The sequence below is a fragment of the Tachyglossus aculeatus genome, chromosome 14, assembly GCF_015852505.1.
Source record: "Tachyglossus aculeatus isolate mTacAcu1 chromosome 14, mTacAcu1.pri, whole genome shotgun sequence".
In the NCBI taxonomy this organism is placed as follows: Eukaryota; Metazoa; Chordata; class Mammalia; order Monotremata; family Tachyglossidae; genus Tachyglossus; species Tachyglossus aculeatus.
In genome coordinates, this window is record NC_052079.1 from 19,633,832 (window position 1) to 19,647,608 (window position 13,777).

Below are 13,777 nucleotides of genomic sequence, written 5' to 3' on the forward strand. Positions count from 1 at the left end.
ACTGGGCCTCAGTTATGTCATAGGTAAAACGGTGATTGAGACTATGAGCCCTGTGTGGGCCAGGGATTGTGTCCATCCTGATCATCTTGTATCTACCCCAGAGCTTAGTACAGTGCCTGGCACATAGTAAGCGCTTAACAAATACCACCATTATTATTATTCACAGCAAGCCCTACCTTCTGGTTTCAAAAAAATTGGAGTGCATAAATACACTGATGCATTGTCATTGGTTTCTTCTGAAATTTTCACTTGCTTTAAGCTTCTCAGCAGTTTCAAACCTGTCTATTTTATATACTAGCACAGACATGGCTTAACCAGTGATGGTAATGTAGATGCAGGAGGTTGGGTATCATCTCCCAGTCTTCAATGATTCCCCTGTTCCAACCTAGGCATTAAGGAACACTGCTCCAGTACCTGAATATAAGAAGCCAAGGTGAAAACTCCCACCAAACTTTAGATCATTCCTTTGGGAAGTATATGGACCTTTCAAACTGACTCAAATATACATTTCCCTAAGATTTCTCTTCTAGGACTTCTGATTAGAAATGAAATATATCTATATATGTACATATTTATTCTATTTATTTTATTAATGATGTGTATATATCTACAATTCTATTTATTTTGATGCTATTGATGCCTACTTGTTTGTTGTCTTGTCTGTCTCCCCCCTTCTAGACTGTGAGCCGGTTGTTGGGTAGGGATTGTCTCTGTCACTGAATTGTACTTTCCAAGTGCTTAGTACAGTGTTCTGCACACTGTAAGCATTCAATAAATACGATTGAATGAATGAAATGAATGAATATGGACACACGCACACTAAAGAAAGGCATGGGCAAATAATTCTATATGGAATCATGAGTACTTTCTGACAATCCTCTTCCTAAGCTCAGTTTTAAGTGGTGTGTTATACATAGGGATTTTCATTCAGGGGGGAAAAGAAACAGATTGATAGCATTTGGGGGTTGAGGCAATTTTAAAGAATATTCTTCAGATTCATTTCTGAAAGGGTAAAGAATTCCAAAGTTCCTATGCATTGTTAATAATACATCTCAAGCAAGTCTTCTGTGCTGTACTTTCAGTGGAGCCCAATTACTGGTGCCAGAACTCCGCTATCTGCTTACAACGTTGATCTGGACTTGAAACTAATGAGAGAGCTTCTACTGTGTTATTTGTTAATTGCTTACTCCCTGTCAAACACTGTCCTAAGCACCAAGCTAGATACAAGTTAATCAGGGTGAAAACAGTGTAAGTACTAGCGAGGTGGATTTAATCTCCATTTTACGGATGTCTTAAGCACAGAGAAGTGAAGGCAATTACCCGAGGTCACACAGCAGATGAGTGCCCGAGTTAAGTTTAAAACCCAAGTCTTCTGGCTTCCAGGCTGGGGTCTTGCCTCTAGACCACACTGCTTCTTCGGTGCTTCTATGCCTGTAAGGGTCTCTGTGATGGAGGAGTCCATATCAGAATTGTTATGAGGAAAACAGATGGGATTTCAACAGCTACACTCCTAGAAATACTTGGGGCAGGTTGGTAATGCCAGAATCTGCTCCTTCAATGCTTGAAAGCAGCTGGTCACTTACGACTTGCCAGCACATCCCTGTGCTTTGCACACAGTAAGAGCGCGATAAATCCGACTGGATGAAATTTTCCCAGGGTAACTGAGTACCTACGTTCCCCACAACCAGTCTGAGATTCCCTCAAATTCAGGGCTCTGAATGGTTGCCCTCTTTCCCAGAACCTGGCTCCAGCACTGGTAGAAGTGAATGAGATATGCTACAGTCTAGAGAAAAATCCACTTTTTCACTCAAAGCTTTAGAGGCCCCTTTAAAAAAAAAAAATCCAACAAAGTATCCCTTCTAGTTTGCATAACAGCTGCGTATTGCTAGGTACTTAGGACCGTGGCTAATTAAAAGGACAAAAAAAAAATCAATGTTTATTTCTACAGTGAAACAAAGGGATGTCAAAGTGCACTGATGAAATGGCTCACTGTGGAAGACTCTACATGCCATCAAATTGTAATTACTTTCCAACTGGTACCCCGTATCCTGCTCTCAGCAGAGCAGCAAACAAGGTTTTTAACGGTTGTTAAACTCCTCGTGGTGCCAAGATTTTTTCTCAATGCTGGAAGTGAGCTTGGGGAGTGTCCGGATACGACTCTAATAGCAGGCTCCAGAATCTCTCAGACACTTTTCTAAGGTTTCCTGGTATTTCTTTTTTTTTTTTTTTTACACTAACTGCTCTCCCCCTGCACCACATTTTTATCAGGAGGAAATGTGCTTTGCACAGCTTTTGTCATAGCTTTGAAAGCAGCAGATTTACTTGCTGACCCAAAGAAGTTATAAACTAAACACTTTTTGGATTCAAAATCCCTCTATTGTGTTCAGTCCTACCTCCCCCGTCTAAAATGGGTTTGCTTAGAGCCAAACTTAAGACTTTTATTCTCCAAACCAGGGGATCTGTCTATACTGGTTCAGTTGGCATTAGCTATTGTTTGATTAGTAGAATAATCATATTCTTTTCATAAACTCTGTTGACCGGGTCATAGGGTGCTATTGGAAACACTGAATCTGGTTTAAAATATCACTGGGCTTAAAGGAAAAAATATATTAAATCAACCTAGTCCCACCTACTGTAAATGCTTGTGATTTCCGATTCTGTAAATGCCCTGGGCCTCAGTTACCTCAGCTGTAAAAGGTGGATTGAGGCTGTCCCACGTGAGACAGGGACTGTGTCCAATCCAATTTGCTTGTATGCCCCCAGTGCTTAGTACAGTGTCTGGCACATACTAAGTGCATAATGAATACCAGAATTATTATTATCTTCCAGTATGAAGAGCAGTCATGCACAATCGTCTCCTACCCAATGCCTCAGTGTTTCTCAAACTTCTACATTAGTATGTATGGGGATCGCCCCACGTTATGGGAATTAATTCTTCAGAAATATCTTTACTCAGAGATGATATGGCAAAGTAGAGCCTGATGGATAGAGTATTGGCCTGGGAGTTGGGTTCTAATCCAAGTTCTGCTGCTTGTGTGCTCTGTGACCTTGGGTAAGTCACTTAACCTCTCTGTGCCTCATTTACTTCATCTGTAAAATAGGATGATACACAGACTGTGTCCAAACTGATTAGCTTGTATCTACCCCAGTGCTTAATACAGTGCCTGGCACATGGTAAGCCCTTAACAAATACCATTTTTAAAAAATAGCTTTTCCTAAACAGGTGGATTTCCCTCACTCCACTTTTAACTTCTCCCACGTTTTCATACTAAGCCCTGAAAAACCTCAAGCTCTCCCCACAGCCTGCTCCTCTCCCTTTTTCCATCTGAAGGTGGGTCATCTGCACCCTGCTTCCTCAGAGATTGAAGCTTCTTGCAGGACTCTGACCTTCCTAAATCTGCCCAAATCACCAGTGCTAAGCAAAACACCTGAGGTTTGGGGGCAGCCCAAATCATTTCTCCTACACACTCTCATTTCTAGCAAAGCTGGAGAGCTGAGAGGGAGAGAGAGGAGAGAAGCATTGCTACAATGAGTAATAGTATCTATTCAGTGCTGATTGTGCGTAGAGCACTGTACTGAGCACTGGGAAGGAATTAGACATGGTCCTTGTCCTTTGGGGAGCTCACTAGGTAGTAGTAGGGACACGGTCACCAGATTGTTTGGCTGGAGGTTCCTGGAATGGAATGCAGGACTTAAAGGCCTTTGGATCATGGGTGGAGAAAAGAACCACCTGGATTTTAGGAACCAAGCCAAAATGGCTTGGTCCAAAATGAAAGACTTGAAAATACTTCATATCTATTTGAGGATGCTTGCAATCATGGTGAAAAAGGCAATCCCGATTACATGATGATTAAAATGGGAATCAGTGTGGCCTGGTGGAAAGTAGGCAAACCTGGGGTTCTAATCCCGGCTCTGCCACTTGTCTGCTGTGTGACTTTGGGCGAGTCACTTTACTTCTCTATGCCTCAGTTTCCACATCTGTAAAATGGGAATCGAGACCTGGGTGAGACAGGGACTATGTCCAATCCAATTATCTCATATCTACCCCAGTGCTTTGTACAGTGCCTACAGGAGCTGCAGACCCCTAAAGAGAAGCCACAAAGCAAAAATGGTCCATATTTAACAGTACCAAGTGAGGTGGTCGAAAATATGGGGTGGGAGGGAAGATGAGGATGGGGAGATGGGCAGGAAGGAGGCTAGTGTGGGAAAGTGCTCTTTGGATTAGAGGAACAGCTATTTGATTTATAGTTTGGGATCTTTTCCCTTTGTTGATCTCTTCGCTTCCTTTCTAGTCCATTTATGGACTGTTTGGAATTCTTCGTGAGTCTTCTTAGTTAATGCAACTTCATTCTTTTACTAATTGAGATGCCATCTTCCATGCATGGGGACACACACACACGTTCTCTCTACCCTCCTCTCACCCTCCCCCCAAGCAGATACCAGTGCGAACGAGCACATAAACAAGTGCTAAGACAAAGAAGCAGGAACTCATGTGATTTGATTAGCCCCTTCCAAATGGGAGCTTGAGTTCTGAGCTGATCGCCTCCAAAGAGAACCAGTCCCAGACTGTGATTCCGCTGTTCTCCAGAATTACGTCTAGCTGATAGACAGAATTATCCTGGAGCCATCTCCAGTGACACTCTGACCAGGGGCGATTAGGAGAGGGAGGTGTAACAGGAAAAGAGAAACTGGCTACCTTTCCTAAGGCAGAACAAAAATCATTCAGTCCATGTTTCCCCACTCCTCAAGAACCCCCAGTGATTGCCTGTACACCTCTGCATGAAACAAAAACTCCTGACCACTGGCTTGAAAAACACTCAATCACCTTTCCTTCTCTTGCCTCACTCGCTGCTACTGCTACTACAACAACTCAGCCCAAGCACTTTGCTCTAACGCCAATCCAATCACTGTACCTCAATCTCACATATCTCGCCACAGACCTCTCGCCTGTGTCCTGCCTCTGGCCTGGAAGGGCCTCCCTCTTCATCATCATCAATCGTATTTATTGAGCGCTTACTGTGTGCAGAGCACTGTACTAAGCGCTTGGGAAGTACAAGTTGGCAACATATAGAGACAGTCTTCATATCTGACAGGCAGTGACTCGCTTCACCTTCAAAGCCTTATTAAAAAGCACATCTCCAAGAGGCCTTCCCTAACTAAGCCCTCCTTTCCTCTTTCTCCACTCCCTTCTATGACACCCTGATTTGCTCCTTTTATTCACCCTTCCCTCAGCCCCGCAACACTTATATACATATCCTCACATTATTTATTAATATTAATGTTTTTCTCCCCCCTTAGACCATGAGCTCGATGTGGGCAGTGGAAAGAGCACAGGCTTTGGAGTCAGAGTTCGTGTGTTCAAATCCCTGCTCTGCCAATTGTCAGCTATGTGACTTTGGGCAAGTCACTTAACTTCTCTGTGCCTCAGTTACCTCATCTGTAAAATGGGGATTAAGACTGTGAGCCCCCCGTGGGACAAACCTGATCACCTAGCGCTCAGAAGTGCTTTGCACATTCATTCAATCGTATTTATTGAGTGCTTACTGTGTGCAGAGCACTGTACTAAGTGCTTGGGAAGTACAAGTTGGCAACATATAGAGACAGTCCCTACCCAACAGTGGGCTCACAGTCTAGAAGATAAGTGCTTAATAAATGCCATTATTATTATTATTATGTGTCTAACTCGGTTATATTGTACTCTCCCAAGGTTTAGTACAGTGCAATGCACAGAGCAAACACTCAATAAATATGGTTGATTGATCTGGAGAATTGCTTTAAGTTGATTCCCTTTCTCTCTCTCTCTCTCTCTCTCTCTCTCTCTCCCTGGCAACATTATCTCTACCCTCCTGTGGTTCTTTGAATGAACAGAAACCCAGTGTCCATATATTAAAGCAAATGGGTGGGGGGCAGCAAGAATAAAATAGTGTGTTGGGGTGAGCAGGGAGTATTAGTCCCCTTATGAATGTGTGCTGGGTGTCTAAGTGAACAACCTGAAAAAATTTCCAGAAGAGCAATTCCTTAGACTTCGGAACTCTCCTGAATAGAATTCCATCTGGGGGGAAGGGAAAATGTGGGAATTAATGGGCTATCTGTGCCGGCCAATCTATCAGCAGGGAGAGGGAAGGAGGGGACAGGATACATGAACTCCAAAGATAACTCAATTAATCACTCAACAAACCTTTCCCCATCTCCCTATCTTTTTTCCACTCTCCAGTGGAGGAGGTTTTAAATAGTGAAACGGCCGAACCAGAAAGGTAAAGGAAGGTAAAACAGGGACATAAACTGTGGTCAATCCCAACCTGCATTCTCAGCCCCACGACACTCAAAGAGAGGCTTGTTTCAAAGATGGAAAATTCCATTTGAACACTCATGACATTTGCTGAGCAAACTGACCCTCAATTGCATTGCTTGCTCCAACTGTGACTGCTCCTTTTGCATTTTTTAAAAAAGTAAACGGCATCACTCAGCCAACTATTGATAGCAATAATAATTACAGTATTTGTTAAGTGCTTACTATGTGCCAGGCACTGTACTAAGCGCTAGGGTGGATACAAGCGAATGGGGTTGGACACAGTCGCTCTCCCACTTGGGGCTCACATCTCAATCCCCATTTTACAGATGAGGTAACAGGCACAGAGAAGTGACGTGACTTGCCCAAGGTCACACAGCAGACAAGGGGTGGAGTTAGGATTAGAACCCACGATTTTCTGCCTCCCAGGACCATGCTTTAACCACTAAGCCAGGCTGCTTCGTGATAATAATAGTAATAATGGCATCTGTTAAGCACTTACTATGTGCCAAGCACTGTTCTAAGTGCTTTGTGGGGGGGGGGGGGGGGCATACAAGGTAATCAGGTTGTCCCACATGGGGCTCACAGTCTTAATCCCCATTTTACAGATGAGGTAACTGAGGCTCAGAGAAGTTAAGTGACTTGCCCAAAGTCACACAGCTGACAAGCAGAGGAGCAGGGATTAGAACCCATGACCTCCGACTCCCAAGCCCGGGCTCTTTCCACTGAGCCAAGCCGCTTCGTGATGTAGCAGGCATGCTCTGTGGAGTTCAGTCATTCATTCAATCTTCTAGATTGTGAGCCCACTGTTGGGTAGGGACCGTCTCTATATGTTGCCAACTTGTACTTCCCAAGCGCTTAGTACAGTGCTCTGCAGACAGCAAATGCTCAATAAATACGATTGAATTTAATGAGCACTTACCACGTCCCAGGCACTCCACTAAACACTTGGGAGAGTATAAAAAACAATGAATGGGCAAATTCCCTGCCCATGATGAGCTTACAGTCTAGAGAGGGAGTTCATTCATTCAATCATATTTATTGAGCGCTTACTGTGTGCAGAGCACTGTACTAAGTGCTAGGAAGAGTACAACAGTAAGCACATTCCCTGTCCACAACAAGCTGACAGTCTACTGGGGGAGACAGACATTAATATAAATAAATACATTACAGATATGTACGTAAGTGCTGTGGGGCTGAGATGGAGATTACCAAAGGGAGCAAGTCAGGGTGACACAGAAGAAAGACCACCTTGGGGAATGGCAATTTGAGGCAATCACTCAAAAAAATTAACTTTTCTCACCAAGTAGAGTTGAGCTTGGCCATCCCTTGGGTCCACTTCAAGGGAAGATAATAAACATGTGATAGCTGACTGTCGTTTTATGGAAGTGCAGAAAAGGACAAGTTAATATTCTGCCTAATACTGGGCAGGAAATCACTGGCACTATAATGTGCTCTGTGTCTCCACTCTTTTACTACAGTGCTCTGCACAGAGTAAGTGCTCCATCAGTATGATTAATCAATCAATCAATCGTATTTATTGAGTGCTTACTGTGTGCAGAGCACTGTACTAAGCGCTTGGGAAGTACAAGTTGGCAACATAGAAACAGTCCCTACCCAACAGTGGGCTCACAGTCTAAAAGGGGGAGACAGAGAACAAAACCAAACATACTAACAAAATAAAATAAATAGAATAGATATGTACAAGTAAAATAGAGTAATATGTACAAACATATATACATACACATATATATACACATATATATAAATATGTATATATATACACATATATGTGTGTGTATATGTGTATATATGTATAAATATGTATATATGTATATACATATATATAATCGAATGATTGAAGGCTGGACCAATTCTAGTACATTTCACCCAAAAGGTTTGTCATGTTCTAGGAAGCCACCACGATGCTATTAAACTAGATTAATCATTGTAAGGTTTCCTTTTCTCCAAATATTTCAATCATTGATTTCTACTGAGCATGTATCTTTCGAATGGTATTTGTTAAGCGCTTACTATATGCCAGGTAATGGACTAAGCACTGGGAAGGGCTCAGAGTCTCAATCCCCATTTTAGGGAAAAGGGAACTGAAGCACAGAGAAATTAAGTGACTTGCTCAAGGTCACACAGCAGACAAGAGGCAGAATGGGATTAGAACCCAGGTCCTCTGATTCCCAGGCCTATGGCTCTTTCCTCCAGGCCATGCTGCTTCTCTGTGCATAGAGGAAGGGAGTGACTGTGACCCTTTCATGTGCCCTGTGGGTATTCAATAAATAGCTGTTGACTAATAGTAGGAGATGAAACTCAGCAGAGTCTTAGTGTTGCTACAGTTGACGTGGCCCACGTCCTACCTCTGGCCTGGAATGTCCTCCCTCCTCATATCTGCCAAACTAGCACATTTCCCCCCTTCAAAGCCCTAATGAAAGCCCACCTCTTCCAGGAAGCCTTCCCAGACTGAGCCCCCCTTTTCCTCTGCTCCTCCTCCCCATCGCCCCAACTCCCTCCCTTTGCTCTACCCACCTCCCTGCCCCACAGCACTTGTGTATATATGTTCTATTTATTTTATTAATGATGTGCATATATCTGTCATTTTATTTCTTTATATTGATGCCTACTTGTTTTGCCTTGTTCTCCAGTCTCTCTCCCTCCTTCTAGACTGTGAGCCCGTTGTTGGATTGGGATTGTCTCTATTTGTTTCCGAATTGTACTTTCCAAGCACTTAGTACAGTGCTCTGTGCACAGTAAGTGCTCAAATACAATTGAATGAATGAACGAATTGTTACAGCTATGATCCAGGCAACAAACCTCCTCTCCTTCAGCCCAACTCCCCATTTCTTTGGAAGCTAAAGACTTCTGGGCTCTTGGGAGTGGTGGAAATGACAGAGATGCTTATCCTGGGCAGGGAAATATGCCTACTAATTCTGTTGCATTGTATTCTCTGGACCTCATAGTACAGTGCTCTGCACGCAGTAAACACTCAGCCTTTCAGCCACCCACACTGCTTAAACTTCAATCAATAAGTAAATTATTTGAGCTCTTACTGTGTGCAGAGCACTGTACTAAGTGCTTACCTTCACCCAGCAGTAGCTTTATCTTTAAAACTGAAGGACAACTGAACGTAATAATACCACTGCATTCAACTCCCTCAGTTCTACTCCAATGTTGGTTAACTTACACCATTTCTGTAGAGTCACCTGCAAACTGTGTGTTTGAGTAACGTGAAAGCCCCCAGATTAGTAATTCTCTCCCTGAACAATCTGTAAACCCTGTCAGAGGGGAAAAAAATCTAGAAAAACAAAAGTAATCAGATAGTTTTCTCTTCTCTACGCCCAAAAGATCACCTTCTTTCTAACTCCTTAGGGGCAGTAGAAAGAATCTACAGGAGGCATTTGATAGATACAGAAAAATGCATCTTTTAAGATGAGCCCAGGGGATCTTGAAAAGCAGAAAACACAAACAGTCGTAAAACACCCACCTACACAACAGTGGTTCTGTCTTACCTCTTCCACTGTGCTGGAGTAGAGTTGGGTGGTAGTTGTCGAAATCCACGACTTCTCTGTAACTCCTGTCATCTGCGAATCGGGGTCTTGAGTCGCCGTGATGTTTTTGCTGTAGTTTTCAGTAGTACTCCCGATGAAGACCTCTGAGATACTCTTATTGAGAGTCTCCGGTCTATAGGTAATAGCATTGAAGGTCCGGGGAATCTTGAAAGGAGTCGTGTGTCTAGCACTTCTAACAGAGACCTCTCCTCCATGGCGAGCTGCTGTGAATAAAAAACAGTGGCTCACATCAGCCTCATCTTTAAATGCCTTCCAACACATCAGCCTCATCTTTAAATGCCTTCCAACACGCATAATCTCACTTAATAGCCTTAAATTCTCCAGCCAGTAGCTCAAACTGAGCCCAGGTGGAAAGGGTTTTGGAAGCTATTGAGGCTGGAATGTTTTGAGAACTTGAGAAGCTACCTGGCTTAGTGGAGCAGGAGCCTAGGAGTCAGAAGGTCATGCGTTCTAATCCTGACTCTGCCACTTGTCTGCTTGTGTGACCTTGGGTAAGTAACTTCATGTCTCTATGCCTCAGTTACCTCATCTGTAAAATAGGGATTAATAATAACTGTAGCACTGTTGGGTAGGGACTGTCTCTATATGTTGCCAACTTGTACTTCCCAAGCGCTTAGTACAGTGCTCTGCACACAGTAAGTGCTCAATACGATTAAGTGCTTACTATGGGCCAAGCACTGTTCTAAGCGCTGGAGTAGGTACAATAATAATGATGGTATTTGTTAAGCGCTTACTATGTGCCAAGCACTGTTCTAAGTGCTGGGTAGGAAACTATGTCAGGCTGACAGTCTTAATCCCCATTTTACAGATGAGGTAACTGAGGCAAAGAGAAGTTAAGTGACTTGCTCAAAGTCACACAGCTGACAAGTGGCAGAGGATGGGATTGGAACCCATGACCTTTAACTCTCCCTGTTCCATAATGGGCTCACACTCTTTCTCCTCATTTTTTACAGAGGAGGTAACAGAGGCACTGAAAAGTTAAGTGACTTACCCAAGGTCACACAGCAGACAAGTGGTAGAGCCAGGTGAGTCTGATGTTCATTCATTCATTCGTATTTATTGAGCACTTACTGTGTGCAGAGCACTGTACTAAGCGCTTGGGAAGTACAAGTTGGCAACATACTTGTATCAACATGATGTGATCCAGTGTCCAACCCCATTTGCTTGTAAACCCCCCAGTGCTTAGTACAGTGCCTAGCACATGATAAACATTTGACAAATACTGCAATTATTATAATTGTCTGACTCCCCCATTCCCTATAATGACCTAAAGCGAGTGTTTTATCCTGGCAGTGAGAGTTAAGTTGTAGCAATTAATGATCAATCCAATTGTACTTACTGAATGTCTACTTTGTAGGTCACTTTACTAAACATTTGGAAGATTACAGTAGAGTTGGTTGCTATGACCCCTGCCCTCACAGATTTTACAGTATCTTGGGGAAGCCAGCCCCTGAAATAACTTCCAGGTGGGAGAAAGAAGGAAAAGTGGCATGTGAGTGAGTGCTTCAGTAATAGGGTCTTTAAGGAGATAGGTTACAGGTGTGGTAAATATGTAAATGTGTAATTGGCCCAGGTGTACTGAGGTGAAGGGGAAGGGAGTGGTGAGCTAACATGGGGAGAAGAGAAATTTAACTGGGGGCAGGGTTTCCTGGAACAGATGTGATGTCAGATGGGCTCTGAAAATGTGGGCAGTTGTGGTGTGGTCTTTATGAAAGCGGCAGAGTTCCAGGTAGGAGGGAGATGAGGAAGGAATCAGGTGTGGAAGAGGTGAGAATAAAGCAGTGTGTGTAAACTAGTTGGAGGTGAGCAATTGGAATTCTCTGGTATAATTCTCTCAAACGTGTGCAAAGCTTTTTTTAATCTATGTTAAGGGAAGAAAAAACAAAGAGACCTCCAGTAGTGTTGGGCCAAGGATCCTATGTCATTTTTGATTGGGAACTGTCACATTCTGATTTATCTGTCTTGTGTGCAAAAGAATATTGTTGTTTGAAGGGAATGCAAACACAGAATCCTATGTCATTTCTGATTGGAAACTGTCACATCCTGATTTATCAGTCTTGTGTGCAAAGGAATATTGCTGTTTGAAGGGAATGCAAACACAGCTATGACTATGAGCTACTCAGTTTGGCAAAAAGCCACTTTTACCAAAACCAGTTGATGTTTAGATATGCTTATGTATGTTAAACTCTTTACCAGTTTATGCCAGGAATTAGTGAAGGATCCTGGTTTTCTTTATTTTGCTTCCATCCAATTCTCTTTGGAGAGGCTGATTTGAGAATGTCAGGGTTTTTACTGAGTGCTTATTAAGTCCTAAACACTACTCTGTGCACATTGGAAGAGTACAACAGTAGCTAAAACCATCTTCCATACTCTTATGAAGCTTATGATTCAGTGGGGAAGATACACAAAAATTATTTACAAGTAACAAACACCAAAGGAAGGATTTATCAGGAGTTTCTCTCAAATATTTTTTTTTCTTTGAATCTCAGCTGGATTGGGGTTGGCCGGGAGTTGGCAGGGGGAAGAGGGGAGGCTATGTGTCTTTCCTAAACACTGTCCACAGCATTGCCTTGTCTAACCTCTCTGGTAACTTTAGGTCTCTGACCCTCTAACAATAATGTAGTGACAGAGTTAGCAGTAACCTAAACTTTCAAATAGCATTATCCAACATGCAATTATATTGTCTTGGCAGTGGCTGATCGCTCCTGACGTAAATATCAGTGGGTGAGTTTTCGTCTTGAAATGAACATTTTAAAAAATAAACTCATCTATTAAATGACCTTGAATAATAATAATAATGGTATTTGTTAAGCACTTACCATGTGCCAGGCACCGTACTAAGGGCTGGGGTGGATATAAGACAATTGTGTTTGACATAGTTCCTGTCCCACATAGGACTCACAGTCTTCATCCCCAATTTATAGTTGAGGTAACTGAGGCATAGTGAAGTGACTTGCCCAAGGCCATACAGTAGAGAAGTGGCAGAACTGGGATTAGAACCCGTGACTTTCTGACTCTTAGGTCCCTGCTCTAGCCACTATACCATGCTTTCAGGCTCCCAGGAAAGAGGTAACCTGCTGACTTAAGATTCAGAACCTTGAAAGTCTCCACTGGGAAAAATTCAGGATACAACATTGGGCTTTTTTTTGAGTAATTTTAAGTGAATTTTACAGATGGTTCCCACAGTCTTCTCTAATTCAGTTTCTAATTTAGCTCTAAATAAGTGAAAATATTCATATACCAATATATAAAATTACACACACACACACACACACACACACACATATATGCACTATCTTTGCCCAAACCAATCTTATTTTTCACCTTTTTTTTCCCCAAAGAAGGAATTATGGGTTATCTGAGCCCGGTACCCTTCATATTGGGTCTATGTTTTCCATAGCAGCAGCCTTGGCTTCCAAGTTCTCAACTTTAGAGACAGTCTGATATGAACTGAACTTGGGCTGGATTAGTTTCTTTTAAGTTGTTTTGGTATTAAAAAAAGAGGAATATAAATCATTATTATTATTATGTCTTCTCTCAAAGACTAAAGAGCATCCTCCAATGTTTAATTTCTGTATTCAGATTTTCAGAAATTCATTTTGGCAAATTTCATTGCACAGTTTTGGGGAAACCACAGATGTTTTTATTTGCACTTGAGGGGACAAGGAGAGGAGAATAAAATTAAGAAAAACCTCCCCTGGAAACAGCTAACTTGCCCAAGAAAGGCCAGGAGGAAAAACAGAGAATCCACAAAGCCCTAAAACAAATGGATTATAATTTTTCCTTCCAACAGTAACCATTCTCTGGATTCCACTTCCTACTCTCCTTGCTCCCTATCCTGTCATAATTCTTTAAACAGGCTTTATATCCTGCTGTCTTCACCTCCTGCCCTCCACCTCCCTTCTTGACC

At 42.6% G+C, this 13,777-nt stretch overlaps 1 protein-coding gene across 1 annotated transcript in view; it reads right to left on the minus strand.

Moving 5' to 3' along the window:
- The window catches only part of PTPRB (protein tyrosine phosphatase receptor type B), a 118,652-nt gene that overhangs the window by 95,657 nt on the left and 9,218 nt on the right, over positions 1-13,777 (minus strand). Inside the window, exon 3 of the mRNA XM_038756023.1 lies at positions 9,808-10,070. Coding sequence (XP_038611951.1) covers positions 9,808-10,070 — 263 coding nt within the window. The remainder of the gene's footprint in view (positions 1-9,807; positions 10,071-13,777) is intronic.